This window comes from Pongo pygmaeus, chromosome 9 (genome assembly GCF_028885625.2).
Source record: "Pongo pygmaeus isolate AG05252 chromosome 9, NHGRI_mPonPyg2-v2.0_pri, whole genome shotgun sequence".
In the NCBI taxonomy this organism is placed as follows: Eukaryota; Metazoa; Chordata; class Mammalia; order Primates; family Hominidae; genus Pongo; species Pongo pygmaeus.
Genome location: NC_072382.2, coordinates 7812838 through 7833052, shown reverse-complemented (window position 1 = coordinate 7833052; position 20215 = coordinate 7812838). Strand labels below are relative to the sequence as shown.

The 20215-nt window shown below is 62.8% G+C and overlaps 3 protein-coding genes across 11 annotated transcripts in view; 1 reads left to right on the top strand and 2 right to left on the bottom strand.

Moving 5' to 3' along the window:
* Window positions 1-422: 422 nt before the first annotated feature.
* PC (pyruvate carboxylase) overlaps window positions 423-20215 on the bottom strand; it is a 112435-nt gene continuing 92642 nt past the window's right edge. For all 9 annotated transcript variants that reach the window (XM_054441744.2, XM_054441750.2, XM_063671673.1 and 6 more), the window contains 13 exons: window positions 18077-18239; window positions 15640-15822; window positions 5137-5281; window positions 4624-4713; window positions 4316-4537; window positions 3679-3835; window positions 2938-3178; window positions 2572-2821; window positions 2118-2362; window positions 1836-2015; window positions 1510-1758; window positions 1129-1269; window positions 423-1045 (listed from right to left, as the gene is read on the bottom strand). In XM_054441744.2, coding sequence (XP_054297719.1) covers window positions 797-1045; window positions 1129-1269; window positions 1510-1758; window positions 1836-2015; window positions 2118-2362; window positions 2572-2821; window positions 2938-3178; window positions 3679-3835; window positions 4316-4537; window positions 4624-4713; window positions 5137-5281; window positions 15640-15822; window positions 18077-18239 — 2515 coding nt within the window. In that variant the 3' untranslated portion in view covers window positions 423-796. The remainder of the gene's footprint in view (window positions 1046-1128; window positions 1270-1509; window positions 1759-1835; window positions 2016-2117; window positions 2363-2571; window positions 2822-2937; window positions 3179-3678; window positions 3836-4315; window positions 4538-4623; window positions 4714-5136; window positions 5282-15639; window positions 15823-18076; window positions 18240-20215) is intronic.
* Window positions 5291-9680, bottom strand: LOC134740306 (basic proline-rich protein-like). The gene is made up of 2 exons (XM_063671686.1): window positions 8063-9680; window positions 5291-7872 (listed from the first exon to the last, which is right to left on the bottom strand). Exon 1 carries the CDS (start codon window positions 9400-9402, stop codon window positions 8380-8382), a length of 1023 nt encoding a protein of 340 aa, XP_063527756.1. The 5' UTR covers window positions 9403-9680; the 3' UTR covers window positions 5291-7872; window positions 8063-8379.
* On the top strand, window positions 9066-12381 carry LRFN4 (leucine rich repeat and fibronectin type III domain containing 4). The gene is made up of 3 exons (XM_054441752.2): window positions 9066-9204; window positions 9643-11001; window positions 11542-12381. Exons 2-3 carry the CDS (start codon window positions 9653-9655, stop codon window positions 12098-12100), a joined length of 1908 nt encoding a protein of 635 aa, XP_054297727.1. The 5' UTR covers window positions 9066-9204; window positions 9643-9652; the 3' UTR covers window positions 12101-12381.

Here is a 20215-nt window from a genome sequence, read left to right as displayed (position 1 = left end):
TGAGGTGGGACGCTGGCCTTGGGTTTTAGAAAATAAAGCAGCGGGGCTGGGAGGCGAGTCTGCCAACGGCCTGGGTTTCATCTCTCTCTCTTACTACTTGTGGAGTCCTGGACAAATTATTTAATCTTCCTGTGACTTGATTTCTGTGTCCATAAGAGGATGAAGATTAATTCCCTGTGTTAATAGGTGTTAAATACTTAGAACAGGCCCCACCCCTCAAGCAAGTTCAGTACTACAAGTCCTGTTTGGGGAGTATACACAGTAGGCATCCAATAGTGACTTTAAACAGGGCCACGATGGTCATCCTCACTACCCTCTGAGGAGGACGACACAACTGACCTGCCCACCCATGGGGAGCTTGAACGGCAGCCCTCCACTGCCGAGTGGTGCAGGCTGGGGGCTGCACAGGATCCAGCATGGAGGACAGGGGAAAGCCAGCTTTATTGCGCAAACTTCCCAGGACCTGGGACATCTTAGATCTCCCCTTCCCCCAGGAGATAGGACCCCTAAACCTCCCCCGGGTCCTAGGACCACCTGACCCACCACTTGTAGTCTCCAGTGAGGAGGGGACCCTTATTTGGCAAGAGATGAACATGTGAGCAGCTGTCCGCCGGAGGAAAGGACGATGGCTGAAAGGAATGAGCCGCCGCAGGCGGTGTCTCTCCTGTCCAGCTGTGGACAGGACCTCCACGGCCCGGCCTTCCTGGCCTCGGGCACTGGCTGGCCTGGGCCTGCCGTGGCAGCACAGCTTCTGTTGGAGGCTTGGGGATGGCCAGGCTGCCAGTCTGGGGCAAGATCACTCAATCTCCAGGATGAGGTCGTCACCTTCCAGTGTCATGTCCTTGGTCACATGAACCTTGCGGACAGTACCCTCCATGGGTGAGGTCACCACAGTCTCCATCTTCATGGCACTGAGCACACACAGGGGCTGGCCCTTGGCCACCTTGGCCCCTGCCGCCACTTTGATGTCTATCACCTTCCCGGGCATGGGCGCCCCGATCTGGCCCTTCACGTCCTTCAGGGCCTTGGGGTGGAAGTGCATCTCCTGAAGACACGGGGCAGAGGGGACGTGAGATCCTGGGCCCAGCCAAGCCCCACCGCCCGGCTGGCCCTTGGGGGAGACAATACCTTCATGGCCTGGGTGTCCTTGACCAAGATGGACCGCAGCTGCCCGTTGAGCTCAAAGAAGACCTGCCTCTGGCCGGCCCGGTTCAGGTCGCTCACGGCCAGGGCTTTGATGTGCAGTGTCTTGCCCCGCTCCAGCTCCACCTGCAGGGAGGGTGTGCAGACTCAGAGCTGGACGCCAAGGTGGGAGAGCAGTCCCCCGGCCCTGGCCGTAGGAAGTCCCCACACTGGGCCTTGGCTCCTCATTCCTAAAGGCCTAGCTCCCGGTCTCAAGGGTCCTTTCTGCTCCCAAAGCTTGCGAGGCTGGGTGACAGCCAAGCTAAACTCCAGAGCTCTGGGGCAGGGGGCCAGGGTGGAGTATGGAGAAGCGCCAGAGCCACTGACCTCAAACTCCTCTGCGATCTTGGGTCCCTGCAGGAAGAGGCGAGTATTCAGGCTATCCAGGGGGCCAAAGGTGGCAGTGAAGTCCTTGAAGTGGGCAAACACATCGGGGTACATAGCTGCTGAGAGCACATCTTCCGGCGTCACCTCCTCCCCATGCCGGTCTACCAGCTCCTTCTCCAGTGCCTGCAGATCCAGGGGAGGGAGGGAGGCTCCGGGCCGCCCCTCCACCCTCGGCAGGTCCTTCAGTACCTGGGGAGCAAAGCGGAGGATCAGTCCCAAGTCCTGCATCCAGCCCCCACCCTCACACCATGCTGGGCCTTCCCTACCTTAGAGCGAAAGGGTTCGGGGAACCCCCCATGGGGGACACCGATGTAGCCCTGCAGGAACTCCACCACGGAGCGGGGGAAGGACAGCTCTTCCGCCTGAGCTTCGGCCTCTGCCCGGCTCAATCCATTCTGCACCATAAACTGGGCCAGGTCCCCCACGATCTTGGAGGAGGGCGTCACCTGAGGAGAAGGCCCTGGAGGTTAGGGTGCCAGGCACCTCAAGGAGGCCAGCGGCAGGTGCATGCAGGGCTGGGTCAGGTAGGAGCGCTGAGCTGAGCTCACCTTGATGAGATCGCCCAGCATCTGGTTGGCCTCCACGTAGGCCTTCTTGACCTCCTTGAACTTGGAGCCGAGCCCCATGCTGTGGGCCTGGAAGTGCAGGTTGGTGTACTGGCCCCCTGGGATCTCATTTTCATACACGTCCGAGTTGCCAGACTTCATGGTGGCCGTGCAGTCGAAGGCCGCGTACAGTCCCCGAGCCCCCTCCCAGTACTCACTGTAGTCAAACACGCACTCCATGGGCACCTCTGCAGGGAGGCCAGAGTCAGAGGAGGCCTTAGAAATGTGTGACTCCTCCGGGACCCAGGGCTAGCTCAGGTCCCATGTCTGACTCAGGTGACAGAAGGCGGCAAGGCCAGAGCAGGGCATCTGGATCCTACGCAGGTCCAACACTACTGGGACTGGTGGTGTTTGCGGCTTTGAGAGGGGTGTGGCCACGGGCTGCTGTTCTTCCTACCTGTGTCCAGGGGAGTCCCTCTGGTACAGGCCACCAGGGCCCCCATGCTGGGCTGTGAAGTCATCCCAGACATGGAATCGGCTGCCACATCCACCACATCAGCTCCAGCCTGGGCACAGGCCAGCATGGCTGCCACGCCTGCCCCTGACGTGTCGTGGGTGTGGATGTGCAGTGGGAGGTCGGGGAAGCGGTCCCGGAGGGAGCTGACCAGCATGGTGCAGGCCGTGGGCTTCAGCAGCCCGGCCATGTCCTGGGGGAAGTGGGAGAGAGAGAGAGAGAGATGGTAGACGGGGCAGGATGTGTGCCTGTGGGTGGTGGGGACATGGCCAGGGCAGAGAGGGAGGGATGGACAAGTGGCCCAGGCACCTTGATGCACAGGATGTGGGTGCCAGCTCGCACCAGCTCCTCGGCCAAGCCCATGTAGTACTGCAGTGAGTACTTGGTGCGGCTGGGGTCGGCCACGTCGCCTGTGTATGAAATGGCAGCCTCCACCACGCCTCCGGCACTTCCTGCCGCCTCCATGCCCAGCAGCATGTTGGGCAAGTAGTTGAGGGAGTCAAACACGCGGAAGACATCCATGCCATTCTCCTTGGCCACTTCACAGAACCTGCGAGGGTGAGAGAGCCCAGGGCTGAGCCCCACCCCACCTCCCTCTGAACAGTCTTCCCTCCGGACCCACTCTACTGCCCCCGGAGAATGAGATCTGAGGATCTGGCCTGGCAGGGGGTGTGGCATCCACCGGCGGGGGTGGCCACACAAGTGTGGACCAGGCCCTGGAGGATCAGCTAGGCCAGTGGCAGGCTGTGGAAGAGGGTACTGAGCAAGGAGTCCTGAGGCCTGGGTTCCAATCCCAGCCCTGCACCGAGTGACCCAGGCAAGTCTCAGGCCTTCCACTGCCCCAGGAGTGAGGGAGTAATTTAGAAGCCTGTCCGGTTCTGCAACTCCCATCCTACACTTCTCGATATTTCCAAACAGCAGCCCCTGCTGCGTGTGGCCACAGAGAGACTTGGTGTCAGGCCGACTGTGGAGAACAGAGGCCATCACGACGTGGCTCAGTACCCTCTGGGCCACACCAGGTAGCGTCTGCCCACCCCACCCCAGGCTCACTTGAAGACCACGTTGTCTGGGTAGTTGGTGTAGCCCACGGCATTGGCCCCCCGCAGCAGCATCTGGAAAGGGATGTTGGGGATGAGCTCCCGGAGCTCCTGCAGCCGCCGCCAGGGGCACTCATACAGGAAGCGCATGGCGACATCAAACGTGGCTCCTGCACAGGAACCGAGAGGCCCAGATCAGCTCTGCGTGTCTGGGGAACTCCACCAGGCCTTGGAGCCAGCTCTGCAGCCTGCTAGCTGCAGTCCTGCTCATCTTCGCTGTGCCTGTGTTCCCTGCTCCAACCCCCACAGATTTTTCCCTTGTCTGATCTCTAAGGGGGAGACCAGGCTCATTTGTGTCCCTTCTATGCCCCGTTTATAATCCCGTCTTCTCCTCTACGTCTCTGTGCTATAATTAATAGACAGGTGTCTCCTCCTGACCCTGGGCCTCCCAGGATGCACCTGGTCTCAGCTCTGCAACCTCGTGCCAGCACCAGGCCTGGACGGAGAGGGCGCTGTGCCTTCTGCAGTCCTTCCTCTTTGGTGTTCTTCGTGTTAACGTCTCTAGCTTGTCCCCAGTAGCCTAAGCCTGTGGGACTGGCCACAGAGTGGGCGCCCATTCCTGCCAGACGCTGCGCAGCATGCCAGCCTACCTCCCCAGTTCTCCATGCTGAAGAGCTTGCTGAAGTTGTGGGCAACATAGGGGGCGATCTTTTTGAGATCGTGGGTGCGCACACGAGTGGCCAGCAGTGACTGGTGGGCGTCCCTGAAGGTCGTGTCCATCAGCAGCAGCCCCGGGTGGTTCCGCACAGCTCGAGCAAAGCCCTCAGGCCCCTCTCGCAGCAGGATGTCTCTGAAACCAGCCGGGGGCGGGCCTAGGGTAGACAGGGGCATTGGTGCCCATTCTGCAGGCGGCAACCTCCTGTCTCCCCCATGAGTTGACAGAATGGATCTCACCTACCTATGGGCACTGCAGGGACAATGGGGTCCGTGGGGCTGGGGCTGGCCTTGACGGGAATCGGGGTGGTTGGGCCGTTCACCATGACATGGCCTGGGGAGAAAGCGGGCAGTGGGTCAGGGTGGGCTGGGCAGAGGCTGAGTCGAGGGCAGCAGTGACAGTGGCTGGGCTCAGGGACAGGGACACATCCCTCCAGGATCCCCGGGCTTCCAGCTGGCCCCTGTCCTCTCCAAAGCCAGGGCCTCCTGGGTACAGGCAGTGGGGACCTCTTGAGGGCCACGCGGATGGAAAGGTGGGGTCTCTCAGATCAGGAGCAAGGAGAGTGGTGAATGGGAGGGTGCAGGACAAGAGGATGCAGGGCCAGAATGAGGGCAGGGGTGAGGGGCAGGGGGCACTAAGAAGTTCTTTGGTCACGGGGAGTGGCAAGGAGGCAGGAGCAAGGGATAGGGCAGGGCAGGGCGGGGCAGGGGGCAGGGGGCAGGAGGCAGGGCAGGGCAGGGCAGTCTCGGGCCAGACCGAGGTAGTGCAACAGCTTTTGGGCCCGGTTCTGCGCAGGCCGCAGCTGGAACAGCTCTGGGTTCTCGTCGATGAACTGGGTGTCCACGGTGCCTGCCAGGAACTGCTGGTTGTTGAGCACATTCTGCAGGAAGGCGATGTTGGTCTGCAGGACAGAGGCGGGTGGGAGGGCGTCACCATGCAGCACAGGCAGGGAAGGGAGAGGAGAAAAGGCTGAAAGAGAAAAGGCTGAAGGTGCTGCCCTGGGCCAGCACAGCTTCTGGGCCTCCCTGCAGAGGGGCACTTCCCCGTCCCTCAGCCCTCCCCTCACTCCGGCAGAGCCCCCTAAGCTGTCACGGGCTGGGCCTGCTCCCTCCATACTTGTTTACATCAAAGCATGTGCTGAAGGCCACCCCTCCTGCCTCCCCGAAGCCTAGAACAGGGCTCAGCCTTTTTCTCCAGCCGCGTGGCCCACAGCAGTCACCCTTGCCCCCGTCCACGCTTCCCGAAAGAGGGCCTTGACCGCAACAGACCACACTCTGGCACTCTCACTAAGTCACTCCTCCCAGCTGAGTCCAGCAGGCACGCTCCCGCCTTGCTGCTCGTTCCCTGGGCTTCCAAGCCATCTGGCTCTCCTGTCCTCTTCCTCCCCAGCTCCTCACACACCACACGCTCCCCAGGAGGCCCCGTCCCACGGCTGCGGCGCCAGTGACAGGCTCTGCCTCCAGGGCAAGACCCAGAGGTGCAACTGCCTCCCGGGCCTTTCCTTGTTCACCCCTCGTGTAAGTTCGGCAAGTCCAGGGCCAGCTTCCTGCCTGCGCACCCAGTCCTCCTGTGCCCAGTGGGTGCCCCACTGTCCCCCCAGTTACCAAAACCTGCATCCCATCACCCTCACCACCCACTCCTCCCATGTCACTGGTCCAGCCAGAGGATTCGACCGCGGCCATTTTGGGACCTTGTGACCTCTTCTGCATCTGCAGGCCACGCCCTCCACCGCCTTCCTCATTGCGGCCACCTCCAGCCACATCAAACTTGCCTCGCGCTCCACACCTTCGCACCTGCCTGGGAAGCTCTCCCTGAACTTCTCAAGGGCCTTCGCCCTGTCCTCACCCCCTCGGCAGAGCTGATGCTCACCTTTCCAGCAGTCCCCTGAGGAACCCACTGTGGGCAAGCGCACCCGTCGGCTTCATCCTCTGCTTGTCTGCCTGGGAACCCTTGGGGGCAGGTGCTGCCTGAGGCATGTGTCAGTGTGCTTTGTGCACAGGAGCCCTCGGTTCCACTCATTAAATGCCTGGGTGACAACATGAGGCTGGGCCAGGGCGAGTATGACTTAAACGGCCACATGGGGACATGCGGGCCAGCACTGTGGGAGGTGCTCCAAGACCTGTGAAAGCATGGCCTGTGGCCGTGTAGCGACAGCCCTGGCTTCCACCGCGGAGAAAACACCTCCATGTGTCACTTATTTATGATCCCTGTCGGCACCTTCAGCAGGGACTCAAGGCCACCCGGACCTCCCTGAGCTCGCCCTCCCTCCTGGGCTCCTATAACCTGGAGGCCTGGACAGGAAAGGTGCCTCCCCCACCAGCCTGTCAGGTGCTCACCACAGAGTGGGGCCCCGCCAGCAGTGCTGTGCCTGTCTGCCCCTGAGCCTCGCCCCTGCCTCTCCTGAAGAGATGCTGAAATTTCACCTGGGCCAAGGCATGGCACTGGAGAAGGGAGACAGCTAATGAAACCATCCAAAGAGCCCCGAGCACGCAGGGTGAGAAGGACCCTTGGAGGCCTTTGCCCTGTCCTCACACCCTCGGCAGAGCTGATGCTCACCTTTCCCGCAGGCCCCTGAGGAACCCGCACGAGCACGGCTGAGCGCAAACCCGCACTGTTGCTGGGACCCTTGCGTTCACAGACACATGCTGAAGGTCATAACCGTTCTGCATCACCAAGTCACGTGGAGGGTCCCCACTGAGTCTCCCCTTTGTGATTGTCGGGTTGCCCATCCTCTCCTCCATACTGTAAGCTCTGTGGGGGCAGGAACCAGGCCCATCTGCTTCCTGATGAACCCAGCTCCCAGCACTGGGTGGCCATGGTGGACGCTGGTAAACATCTATATTTACAGTGAATGAAAACTTTTTTTTTTTTTGAGACAAAGTGTGTCGCCCAGGCTGGAATGCAGTGGCGCAATCTCAGCTCACTGCAACCTCTGGCTCCCTGGTTCATGCGATTCTCATGCCTCAACCCTACAGACGTGCACTACCACGCCCGGCTAATTTTTGTATTTTTAATAGAGACGGGGTTTCGCCATGTTGGCCAGGCTGGTCTGGAACTCCTGGCCTCAAGTGATCCACTCGCCTCGGCCTCCAAAACTGCTGGGATTACAGGCATGAGCCACTGTGCCGGGTGGAAAACATTTTTGACGGGGAGAAGAGGAACAACAACATAGCTGGTGCCACTGCACATCAGAGTTGACCTGCACCAGGACTGAATCCCCCTCATTTTACAAACGCCACAGCTGAGGCCCAGTGAGCGGTGATAGGATGGCTTCTGGCTGCCCGTAAGCCCCTCACAAGCTGCAGCTGTCCTCCCCCTCTCGCCCCTAGGAAATGCTTAAGTATGTACCATCCAACTCTCCTGGCCTACAGGAGGAACTTGTTCTCAGTGGTCAGATAACGTGCCCAGGACTACACTGTTGTGCCGGCAGGATCAGAATTCCAATCTTGGGTTTCCCCGAGTTTCCTGCCACCTGGCCCATGGGGATCAGGGCTGGAGGGAGAACGAGGATGGCTGAGGTTTAGGTGGCTTAAGGACCAGGAGACACGGGGAGGTGGTGACTTCCTCTGTTTCCCAACTGGGCAGACCACTGGTGGTGGCGGGCACAGCTGGAAGGAAACCAGGCTCGCCGAGCCACCCAAGCCCCACCTTTCTCAACCAGGAAGCAAGGAACCTCCCCCACCTCACGCCGGGAACCCTTTCTCTGAGCCGAGCTGGTTCCGAGCCGCTCTTCCAGGGAAATGGCCCGGCGGCGACAGAGCGGGAGGGAGGGGCCGCAGGCGCTGCGAGGACGCACAGCTTCCCACTGCGTGCCCCCGGCGGTTGGGAAGCCGCGCCGCGCAGACCAATCCGGCCCGAGGCGGAGGCCGGTTGGCTCCGGAACGCCTGGCCGGCGGGGCGGGCGAGGCAGCTGGGGAGGGAGGGAGAGGCAGCGGGGACAGGGCGGGGCGGCGGGGGCGGGGCGTCTGCCCGGAGGCCGAGCCCTCTCGGCCCCACCCCTCAGCAGCCCTGCCAGGGGCGCCGCCCCAGCCCCCCCATGGCCGAACCCCGTGCCGGTTGGGGACCCTCCACGTGACTCGGTGATGCAGAACGGTTATGACCTTCAGCGTGTGTCTGTGAACGCAAGGGTCCCAGCAACAGTGCGGGTTTGCGCTCGGCCCTGCCCGTGGGTGCAGGGACGTGTGGGTGTGTGGGCATGTGTGGGTGTGTTGGGGAGGGTGCCCAGCGACATGTGACAAAGACGCCCGTCTCCGGGAGATGGTGAAGGGGCCCGCGAGCAGGCGCTTTGTCTGGCTGTCTGCAGAGTGAGGTTCGCGCCGCGGCGGCGGGCGCCCGTGCGGTGCAGGATGCCGGGGCGCCAGGGTGGCCGGGGGCGCGCGCGCCTGTGCCAGGGTGAGTGCGCTGCGGCAGCGCTGGGGGACAGCGCGGCGGGCCCGCGCCGGCCCGGGCCTCGGGTGTGACTTGGCGCCACCCGTGGGCGCTGCAGCGGCAGCGTGTCCCCGTGACCTCAGGAGCCGACCTGGACCCGGGTGGATCCCCGCGCGCCCCTCCCCGTCCGCCCTCCACGTGCGTGTCCGCGGCGCGCGCGCCCGCCGGCGCGCACCCGCTCGCCTGTCGCCGCCGCCACCGCGAACCGCGCCGGGAAAAGGTGCCGGGAACCGAGCGAGCCGGGGCCGCGGGCCCGAGCGCCATGGGCCCGAGGGTGGGCGGCGGGCGGCTGGTCATCCCCGGGCCTCGCCCCCGCGGGAGAGCGGCCAGGAGTCGGCGGGGGCCGGCCGGGCTCGCAGGGAGGCCGGCCCGCGCCCCCTGAGCGACGGACACCAGGTGAGGGGGCCGCCGGGCGCAGCGCGGGGGCCGGCCAGGGAGGGGCCACGGACTCCACGGGAGGTTCGGGGGGCGCCTTCTCTGGCGGGGGAGGGTATGGCGCGGAGGGGGGAGGGGGCTGGCGATTCCTGGGGACGCCTGGGAAAGGAAGTTCCGGGACCCTCCCTGCTCTCGGTCCTCCTCCGCTTCCTGCCTCATGCCTCACCTTGTCCCCAGCGCCTGGACTCCCCCTTAACTGCTTGGGAAATGTGACCTTTGCTCTGGGGGGCCTGGCCCTGCAGGCCCCAGCCGTCCCTCATCTCTGGCGGCCCTCTTGGGCCTCTCACCCAGCCCCTCCCCGGGCCAGGCTCACAGAAGCTGGCTTCTGGGACTGTCCTGGGCTCAAGTGGGCACCTGCGCCAGCCCCACCTGTGCCTGGGCTGTGGCCCTTTCCTACAGGGCGCTCACCATGGCCCCGCCGCTCCTGCTGCTGCTGCTGGCCAGTGGAGCGGCCGCCTGCCCGCTGCCCTGCGTCTGCCAGAACCTGTCCGAGTCGCTCAGCACCCTCTGTGCCCACCGAGGCCTGCTGTTTGTGCCTCCCAACGTGGACCGGCGCACAGTGGAGCTGCGGCTGGCTGATAACTTCATCCAGGCCCTGGGGCCCCCTGACTTCCGCAACATGACGGGGCTGGTGGACCTGACACTGTCTCGCAATGCTATCACCCGCATTGGGGCCCGCGCCTTTGGGGACCTCGAGAGCCTGCGTTCCCTCCACCTTGACGGCAACAGGCTGGTGGAGCTGGGCACCGGCAGCCTTCGGGGCCCCGTCAACCTGCAGCACCTCATCCTCAGCGGCAACCAGCTGGGCCGCATCGCGCCGGGGGCCTTCGACGACTTTCTAGAGAGCCTGGAGGACCTGGACCTGTCCTACAACAACCTCCGGCAGGTGCCCTGGGCCGGCATCGGCGCCATGCCTGCCCTGCACACCCTCAACCTGGACCATAACCTCATTGACGCACTGCCCCCAGGCGCCTTCGCCCAGCTCGGTCAGCTCTCCCGCCTGGACCTCACCTCCAACCGCCTGGCCACGCTGGCTCCGGACCCGCTTTTCTCTCGTGGGCGTGATGCAGAGGCCTCTCCCGCCCCCCTGGTGCTGAGCTTCAGCGGGAACCCCCTGCACTGCAACTGTGAGCTGCTGTGGCTGCGGCGGCTGGCACGGCCGGACGACCTGGAGACCTGCGCCTCCCCGCCTGGCCTGGCTGGCCGCTACTTCTGGGCAGTGCCCGAGGGCGAGTTCTCCTGTGAGCCGCCCCTCATTGCCCGCCACACGCAGCGCCTCTGGGTGCTGGAAGGTCAGCGGGCCACGCTGCGGTGCCGGGCCCTGGGTGACCCCGCGCCTACCATGCACTGGGTCGGTCCTGACGACCGGTTGGTTGGCAACTCCTCCCGAGCCCGGGCTTTCCCCAACGGGACCTTAGAGATTGGGGTGACCGGCGCTGGGGACGCTGGGGGCTACACCTGCATCGCCACCAACCCTGCTGGTGAGGCCACGGCCCGAGTAGAACTGCGGGTGCTGGCCTTGCCCCATGGTGGGAACACCAGTGCCGAGGGGGGCCGCCCCGGGCCCTCGGACATCGCCGCCTCGGCTCGCACCGCTGCCGAGGGTGAGGGGACGCTGGAGTCTGAGCCAGCTGTGCAGGTGACAGAGGTGACCGCCACCTCAGGGCTGGTGAGCTGGGGTCCCGGGCGGCCAGCCGACCCAGTGTGGATGTTCCAAATTCAGTACAACAGCAGCGAGGATGAGACCCTCATCTACCGGTGAGGATGCGCGCCCCACACCCAGCTGCACTCCCGGCGCCCTTCCTCTACCCTCTGCTCCCCACAAGGCTTTGCTTCCACCCCTCCTCTCTCTGGGGCTGACACCCACTCCCCGACCATGCCTGCTGGACTCTTGGAGGAGCAGTGGCCTGGCCTGGCTGCCTGAGGGGGCTGGAGCTCAAGGGGCGGCAGGAGGACCCCACCCCATGAGATGTCCCAGGTGTCACTGAGCTGTGCAGGCCTCCCCAGCAGCAGGTGGCGGTTGGGTCTGTCTGAAGCACATGGCCCGCGCCCGCGTGTTATTTCTGCCTCTGCTGGTGCCATCCCCCCACCCCATCCCCCTCGCTTGCCTGGGTCCTGTGCCAGTGCACACACCTATCTCCTGGCCACACTCTCCAGCCCGTTCGCCTTCCTGAGTGAACCCAAGAGCCCAAGTGGCCCCAGGGGGAGGGCTGTTTGGAGCTGGGAGCACGGGAGCGGGGAGGTGAGGATGGGGCTAGACCCCAGCCCCGGGCTCTGACCATCTGCCCTTGCCTGCAGGATCGTCCCAGCCTCCAGCCACCACTTCCTGCTGAAGCACCTGGTCCCTGGCACTGACTATGACCTCTGCCTGCTGGCCTTGTCACCGGCCGCTGGGCCCTCTGACCTCACGGCCACCAGGCTGCTGGGCTGTGCCCATTTCTCCACGCTGCCAGCCTCGCCCCTGTGCCACGCCCTGCAGGCCCACGTGCTGGGCGGGACCCTGACCGTGGCCGTGGGGGGTGTGCTGGTGGCTGCCTTACTGGTCTTCACTGTGGCCTTGCTGGTTCGGGGCCGGGGGGCCGGGAATGGCCGCCTCCCCCTCAAGCTCAGCCACGTCCAGTCCCAGACCAATGGAGGCCCCAGCCCCACACCCAAGGCCCACCCGCCGCGGAGCCCCCCGCCCCGGCCGCAGCGCAGCTGCTCCCTGGACCTGGGAGACGCCGGGTGCTACGGTTATGCCAGGCGCCTGGGAGGAGCCTGGGCCCGACGGAGCCACTCTGTGCATGGGGGGCTGCTCGGGGTGGGGTGCCGGGGAGTAGGAGGCAGCACCGAGCGGCTGGAAGAGAGTGTGGTGTGATGGACGGGCAGCTTCCTGTGTGCTCCAAGGGACGAGCCGCGTGGGGCAGAGGGCCCGGGGCGGCCGCCTGGCCTGGGAGTCCCTCCCTGGTTTTTATTCTCGGTACCTCAGGCTCCCCTGTGTACTTGGCGGGGCAGGGAGCCCTTTCCTTGGTTCTGGCCTCCAGACTAGGGTAAGGGGCAGGCCCCTCCAACAGGTGCTCACAGCCACCAAGGCAGGGGCTGCAGCCACCCATTGGGAGTCTTGTTTTTATTTATAATAAAATTGTTGGGGACACCTCAGTGCTAGTCTCTGGTGTTGTCTGGCTAGGTCCCCCGAGACGAGAGGACGGGACACGGGCCGCTGGTGGCACACAGACAAGGGCAGGGCTACCAGGCCCAGTGGGGGCAGCCAGAGCAGCCTGGGGCCTCCTGGCTTCCTGTCCACAGGGGCGGCCCAGGGCCACGGCCAAGGGCTGTGCCTGGTGTCTTCTGACCTGCAGGAGCATGGGCTTGGGCAGGCGGCCTCCCCTCGCCTGTAAGTGCAAAGAACACCCCTTCCTGCCAGGTGGCGACAGGACGCCGTATCCAGTGTAAAGCCTGGGGATCACGTGTGAGCACCTTCCTAATGGCGCTTCAGGGTCTGCAGGGCAGACACAGAACTGGACTAAGCAACAGGAGGAGGTGGGGGATGGTACAGCCCTCTGGGAGAAGGGACCTGGGCTAAGCGTACAGTGAAAAGTCGTCATGGCTCCAGGTGCTGACAGCTGTGTCTGCACCTCCCAGGGCATCTTGTGGACTGGTAAAACGCCATCCCAAAGGGACTGGAAGGGCAGGGAACCCCACTACTCTGCCATCAGCCCGCGATCCTTTGGAACGTTCCTGTCAGAACTGTGGTCCGAGCAGGACGGCAGCTCCCAGCTCAGATGTGCTCTGGGCCTTCCTGGGAAGGTGGCCTTCACCCTCCCTTGCTGCAGGGAGGCAGCCGGATGGGCACGAGCCCTGCTTTTTCTGCTGGGACCCCTGGCCCAGCCCCTGCAGCCTCCTGAACTATCTGCTTCTAGGCACTGGCTGGGGGGCATGCGCAGACGTGGCCCTCAGCCCTGCAGAGGGTCAAGCTCCCCCAGGTGCTGTATGAAAACTCAGAAGGCGGCCCTGGCACCCCAGGCCACGGCAAACACGCCACACAGACTCCCTGGTGTTTTCTGTGTGAGGGGCAAGGCGCTGCCGCCAGGCAGCCGAGGTGAGGCAGGCGCTCTAAGGCATACGTGTGTTCATGTGTGCATGGACCTGGCTCTCACACGTGTGCCTGCCCTCCCAGCCCCAGAACATGCAGCTAGAGGTGGGCTTCAAGAGCCTGGTTTAGAGGAATGGGAGCAAGGTCCTCGACACAAAGGTGTGGGGAGCGAACACCATGGAGGAGTGGGCAGGGACGCGGGACAGGGTGGGTGGGCACAGACGGCAAAGGGACAGGAGGGCCAGGGCTGCCACGCTGGGCGCTAGCATGAGGCTCGGGGCGGCTAGAGCCAGCGGCCTGGTCTCGGTGCACATTTGGGGAGGACTTGGCACCCCCAGACACCAGAGACACTTATCCTGCTGCTGGCCCCGTGGTCACAGGCTCTAGTGCCCCTTTCTCCACCTGGGGGGCGGGGGACGGTCTAAAGAGGAAGATCTTTCCAGGCCCTCCAGGGTGCAGTGCAGGCACAAGGTTCTATGGCCCAGGGACCAGCTTGGCACGCAGGGAGCTGCTGAGGGGGAGGAGGGAGCAGAGGAACTGGGCACAACCCCGGGAGCCAGCCAGGACCACAGAGCAACGGGCAGGGGGAGGTGAGGGGGATGGCCTGGGTCACCCCTGTGCATGGCCGCGCATCCCCTCAACACCGAAGCAGCCGCAGGACATCCCCGCCAGGACACCAGGAGCCGCAGCAAGGTGCAGGGAGAGCGCGTGATGTCGACAGCTGATGTCGCGACACACCTCTGCCTATGTGCACGACAGGGACCCCCAACAGGGAGGCTGAGAGGCTCGCCACGGAAGAGTGACACCCCCTGGCCTCTAGGAAGTGCACTGTTCCCTCTTAAGGTGGGAGACAGGCTGGCCACACACACAGGCATGGGCCCAGAAGCCACCAGGGGCTCTTGCGACCAAGCAGCCATGTGGACACGTGAGGGGTGACCGCAGGACCCTGAGGGGACAGCACGGCCCACGTGCCCCCCCATCCCCCAAGCAACTGCGCCTCGACGACAGGCAGGGCTGGAAGAAGCTGCAAGGAGGACACGAGGCCAAGGCAGAGGGGCCGATGCCAGTGCCCAGCACAGCCCGCCCTGTGGGGACCCCCAAGAAGAAGATGGGGTGGTAATTCCCGCAGGGGCTGAGGGCCAAAGCCCCTGTCCTCCGGCTCTTCTTGCCGTTCTGAGGGTGGCACCCATGGGACACATGCTGACTTCAAAGGCCGAGGCGGAATTTCCTGGCTATGGATTCCTCTCTAGCTACAGACAACAGTAACAGAGCCCAGCAAAGGGCTCTTTAGATCCTAAATACCCATTTAGAGTCCTCATGCCAGGCAGGGCACCCCCCAAGGCCACGCAAAGACAAGCCGAGCTGCCAGCCCTCCAAGGGCAGGGCCGCTTGCCTCCTAAGCCTCCTGCTCATGTCTCTGGCTGCGCCCCCACCCTCGGCTGCTCCTGAAGCACCCGACACTGTGTGCACCAGGCCAGGTGAGGAGAGCAGGGGGCTGGCGGGGGCCTGACTCTGTGCAAAGTGACCGCATCTACACGACTTGGGCTCTTGCCCGGGGTGGGGATCCACATTTTCCAGAAATTAAGAATTATCTGGGAGGCCAGGCACGGTGGCTCACACCTGTAATCTCAGCATTTTGGGAGGTCGAGGCGGGTGGAACACCTGAGGTCAGGAGTTTGAGACCAGCCTGGCCAACGTGATAAAACCCCATCTCTACTAAAAATACAAAAATTAGCTAGGCATGGTGGCGGGCGCCTGTAGTCCCAGCTACTCGGGAGGCTGAGGCAGGAGAATCGCTTGAACCTGGGAGGCAGAGGTTGCAGTGAGCCAAGATCGCGCCACTGCATTCTAGCCTGGGCAACAGAGTGAGACTCCATTTCAAAAAAAAAAAAAAAAAAGAATTATCTGGGGAACATGTTCAAAACACAGGTTCTGGCGCCTCTACCCAAACCTGTGGGATCAGGATTTCCAGAAGGGAAGCCTGATGATATTTAACACACATTCCAGGTGATTCTCACCCCAGGGGGGCAGGACACAGTGTGGGTCTCCCCAGAACAAGACTAGACAGGAGGCGTGTGAGGAAGAGCTCCGGCCAGGCCACTCCCAGGGACTCTGGCAGCGGGGTGCCCAGGCGCCTGCAGACTCTGAAAACAGCTGGAGTCTGGCGTGCAGCTGCAGCCGAGGAGAGCCACTGACCTTGACCCATCAGTCAGGGGGGCAAGGCTGAGGTGAGGCCATGTGCCAGGCCCTTGGTGGGGAAGTGAACGGCTAGGGGACCTTCCAAGGGCCGGGAGCAAAGACAGGCGGGGGCTGCAGGCTCTCACCTTCACACCTCGGACGCGGAACTCCGCAAGGGCTCTGCTCATCTTGGTGGCAGCTGTGGGGTGGTCTTTGCCGTGGGCAATGACTTTCACAAGCAGGGAGTCATAGTGGGGTGAGATGACAGCTCCTTGGAAAGCGGAAGCATTATCCAGGCGGATGCCCATGCCCTCTCCGCTCCGGAACACCTGTGGGAAGGGTGGGGTGTGAGGACCTGCGCCAGAAACTGCGGTCAAAAGTGCCCCACCCACCCCGAGGCTGGCCAGGTGTGCACCCAGCAGCTGCTGAGAGCAGAGCGTGGGGTGTCCGCAGGTGAATCCCAGCTCTGGCTGGTCAGGTTTTGCTCTGTTTCTGCCACCAAACCCAGGAGTGCGTCCCTTCTCTATATGTCACGCAGTCACTGCTACTGGCTCCCTGTGAGGAGCTGGGAGGGGGCAGAGGAGGAAGGGAATGCCTGCCGCAGAGCGGGAGAGGGGCCCGGGCAGACCGGGGCCAGCCCTGCCTCTATTCACACGGACCTGCTGCACCTGCCTGAGCAACCCTCTGGCCTTTCAGACTCATCCACGTGTCCATGCGTTCGTTCCACAACACGGATTGAGGTCTGCTGACCCAGCCGCTAAAGGGCCTCGCCACAGTCTCCCAGACAGCGAGGGGACACACAGGCCGGCGACAGGGCCTCCAAAGGACAATGTGCGAGGCAAGAGGCGCACATGACCAGGGGATGTTTTTGTTTTTAACAGGGTGGTGGGGAAGGCCTCAACATCCACCCATGCTCCCTTCCTTTCCTTTCCTTCCAGAAGGGAGGATGGGAGGGAGAGGAGGCAACGAGGAGGAAGTGGGAGAGGAAATGAAGGGAAAGTGCCAGAGGCAGGAGAGTACCTGCCCAGGGGTCCACACCCATCAGGGAAGCAAACCAAGGGCGAGGAGAGGGCAGCGGGGCAGCAGGGCAGCGGGACAGGGCCACGGCCAGGGCCAGGGCCAGACGGCAATGGGAGGAGCAGCGGAGAGGAGGAGACAGAGGCGCCGACACTCACACACACACAGGTGGCTCGTGCCGCCTGAGCTCCCGAAGAGAAAGGCTCTCCGGAGGTGGGGGACCTGTCAGGCCCAGGTAAGGAAAAAGGGGAGTGGGGGGACCGCCCAGAGGGGCTCGGGACACCCACTGCCAATTTCCGCTTCTCGGGGGCAGAGGCCTGTGTTCAATAAAAGGAACTTAATAAAATATTTAAGAGTGAACACTCAGCTGAGAGCAGAAACTGTCGGCTAAAAATACTCTGTGGTGAGGCAGGCTCTGAAGAGCCAGGCCTTGGAAGTGGGGATGGAGGGAGGCAGAGAAGTCAGGGGCCGCCGGGCAGCACTCAGCCTGGGGCTGCCCCCACCTACAGACTCTTCTAGAAACAGAATGCAGGCGGCCAGCTCCCTGCTGAAGCCACAAGCTCTGCTGCTTCCAGAATCCAGAGAGCTCTGGTCCCTACCCCCAGCCTCCCCAGCCTCCCTTGTCTCAGAAACCCAGAGCCTGGCCCAAACTCATGTTTGCTCCCCTCACCGCCCCGACACAAGCCCGGGGGCCTCAGCCTTGGACTCTGGAGCAGAGCTGGAGCTCCATCAATGTCTTGCCTCCTTTGGGGCTCAGGCCCCTGGATAGGGAGCAAGTCCCTAGCACAGCTGGCACGGTGCTGGCAGCACCTGCAGGGCTGGGAACAGGCACTGAGCAGGCCACAGGGCTCCTTCCCACAGCTGGGACCAGAGGCGGGGGAGATGGGTTTCGGAGGCCAATAACTGGGTCCCGGTGCTGAGAGGAGGGAAAGTATAGGGAGCCCTCCTGGAGAAGGCGCGAGTCTTGCTGTGTTGGGGAGCCTGCCCTGGGCCGCCTCTGCGCCCCTACACCAGTTCTCTCCCCTACCAAGGCTGCCATCTCACAGCCCCGAATCCGCCTCTCAGTCTCCCTCCTGTGCCGCCATCTCCAACTCCCTCCCCCATCCTTGATGGGCCCCTGAGCTTGGCTCAGACTCCATTGGGACCTCTGGGCCCAGTCCTTTGCCGCCTCCACCCCCAGGTCCTGCCTTGCCAGCCCCTTCCTCAGATGGGAGGTGGAGCTTGGGCTCCGTTGGCAGCAAGGCGTGGGGCTTCTGTGGGAGCTGGAGGGTCAGGGGCTGGCTTTGTGTCCGGGTCCCTGCGTTTTGCTCCACCAAGCCGGCCTGCTCCCCACTCCCACCCTCACAGCTTCCTCCTGACCTGGGCGCCCAGCAGTTTCTTCCCCTGGGAGGCGCCACCCCTCCTCTGGGCACTGCCTGCCTCCGTGTACTCTATGTCCACTTCAGAGCCCACATGCGGGTCCTCCCTAACTGCCGGGCTGTGGCAACTTGGCGCTGCAGCCCCAGGCACTGGGCAGAACCTGTGTGCAGGTGAGCTGGCATCTCCCTCTGCTCGAGCGCCACCCACCTCAATGCGGCCGGTGTCGGGCTGGAAGCTGCGCGCGGGGTCCTCGGTGGTGACCCGGCACTGGATGGCACAGCCGTTGATGCGGATGTTCTCCTGCCGCAGGCCCAGGTCGGGTAGGCTCCTGCCCTCAGCCACGTGGATCTGAGCATGGACCAGGTCTACACTGTGGGGCGTTGGGGGGAGGGGGGAAAGGACGGGAGAAGGGGGGAAACATGAGGTGGGCGATAGACGAGGGGCACCGCAGCCAGGGGGGCGTCCATACACAGTGCGACTCCTGCCCATAGGCTCTAGGCCAGCCTGAACAGCCAGCTCCTCCCAACCAGTGGCTCCACCGGCCCCTGCCCTGCTCCCACCATGAGCAGACTAAACTACACAGTGCCTGGCAGCTGGAGAGGGCCCGCTGAAATACCAGGACCACCTGCTCCTGCACCCCTGACTCATGATGCCGTCCACGCAGCCCTAAGCTGCTCCTCCCTGTACTCTGCCTCCTTCTTCCTTGAGGTCTGTTTTCCCCACTCCCCTAAACTCCCCCTTGGTAAAGCCTAGATTTGAAGCCTCAGCAGATCTCTAGGTCAGAGGGCCAGGATAGCACATTCTTGGGGCCATATGTGCTATGCTGTGTGGGTGGCTGTGAGGGGGGCAGTGTGCAAGAGAACAGGTGCTGTGAAGGCTGGGCTCCTCGAAATGGCAACCACAGCTGTGAGAGGGTTGCACAGTGGGTGCTGGGTCAGGACCTGTCTTTCTGGGGCCTGTTTTCCTGCTGGACTTGTGCCCAAAACCCCCTAGAGATGCTTGGAGAGTGCAAGCTTCTCCACCTCTGCAGGGTTTTCCAAGCTCAGCCTTACTGCTCCTAAGGGCAGTCACAAGTCCAAGTGGAACAGCTGTTTAAAAAAAAAAAAAAAAAAAAAAAAAAAAAAAAAACCCAGGCCAGGCACAGCAGCTCATGCCTGCAATCCCAGCACTTTGGGAGGCCAAAGTGGGTGAATCACACAAGGCCAGGAGTTCGAGACCAGCCTGGCCAACATGGTGAAACCCTGTCTCTACTAAAAATACAAAAATTAGCCAGGCCTGGTGGTGCACGCCTATAATCCCAGCTACTCGGGAGGCTGAGGCAGGAGAATCACTTGAACCCGGGAGGCGGAAGCTGCAGTGAGCAAAGATCGCACCACTGTGCTCCAGCCTGGGCGACAGAGCAAGACTCTGTCTTAAAAAAAGCCACTCAAGGTTTTACATGTATTGCCACTGAGGCTTGTGGTGAAGGCGGCCTGGAATCTATGCTGGCAGGAGTTCCCCGTGTTCTTGCTGCCTGCTGGACCACTTCGCAGCAGAGATGACAGCTCCCACTCGGTGCCACGGGCCAGGCTGCGCTCCTCCCATGCTTCATCTCCACGACAGTGCGCTGAGAGCCCTGTCATTCCCGCCAGAGGAGGAGCTCGAGGGTCAGAGAGGCTGGAGCTCACCCAAGCTCCATGTGGCTCGGGACCTGAGAGCACCTGAGCCCCAATCTGTCTGACACAAAACCCGTGCTCCAGAGCAGACAGACTCCCATCCCTAATAGGAGGCTCTAGGCAGACCCAAGACCGAGGAGTTCACAGCAGCTTGAGGGGAAAAGTCTCACTCGGCCAAAGTGTTGGCCTTGTCTGTAAGCTTCTCCTAAGGGGAGGGAGGGGCCTCCATGCCCCCGGCGGGCCACAGCAGCCACCCCGACAGCATCCTGTCTCAGGTGGGGTCGGGGCTGGGGACAGAACTGGGGTCAGGGATGCTCCACAGTGAGATGGGCTGGCCCAAAGCCAGCGTCAAGAAATTACATGGCTCAAAGTAGAGACCTTGAAAGGGTGAGGGCCATCGGGACTGTCATTTAGAAACCAGGCGGATTTTAAAAATGTCATCCGCAGTGCCTGCAGGGAGCACGCTAGTGCCACCTCTCTAGAGGGCTGTTCCAAGGGATGCTGCTTATCCTTCAATCAGATAATCCCGTTGAAGGGTTTACCCTCAGAACTCTTCAGAGCTGAAGCCAAACATTCGGGCACACAGATAATAACTGACACGCTTAATAACCACCAAAGCCAGACACAACCTAATTGCCTAACAATCGAGGACTATGTAAGTTAAGAAATATACACAAGACAGAATAGTACG

Bases quoted from the DNA above. Each gene is read 5' to 3' on its own strand.
- LOC134740306 (XM_063671686.1), bottom strand. From the start codon at position 9,402: ATGAGGCAGGAAGCGGAGGAGGACCGAGAGCAGGGAGGGTCCCGGAAC.
- LRFN4 (XM_054441752.2), top strand. From the start codon at position 9,653: ATGGCCCCGCCGCTCCTGCTGCTGCTGCTGGCCAGTGGAGCGGCCGCC. The intron at 11,002-11,541 runs GTGAGGATGCGC...CCTTGCCTGCAG, and splicing joins GATGAGACCCTCATCTACCG to GATCGTCCCAGCCTCCAGCC.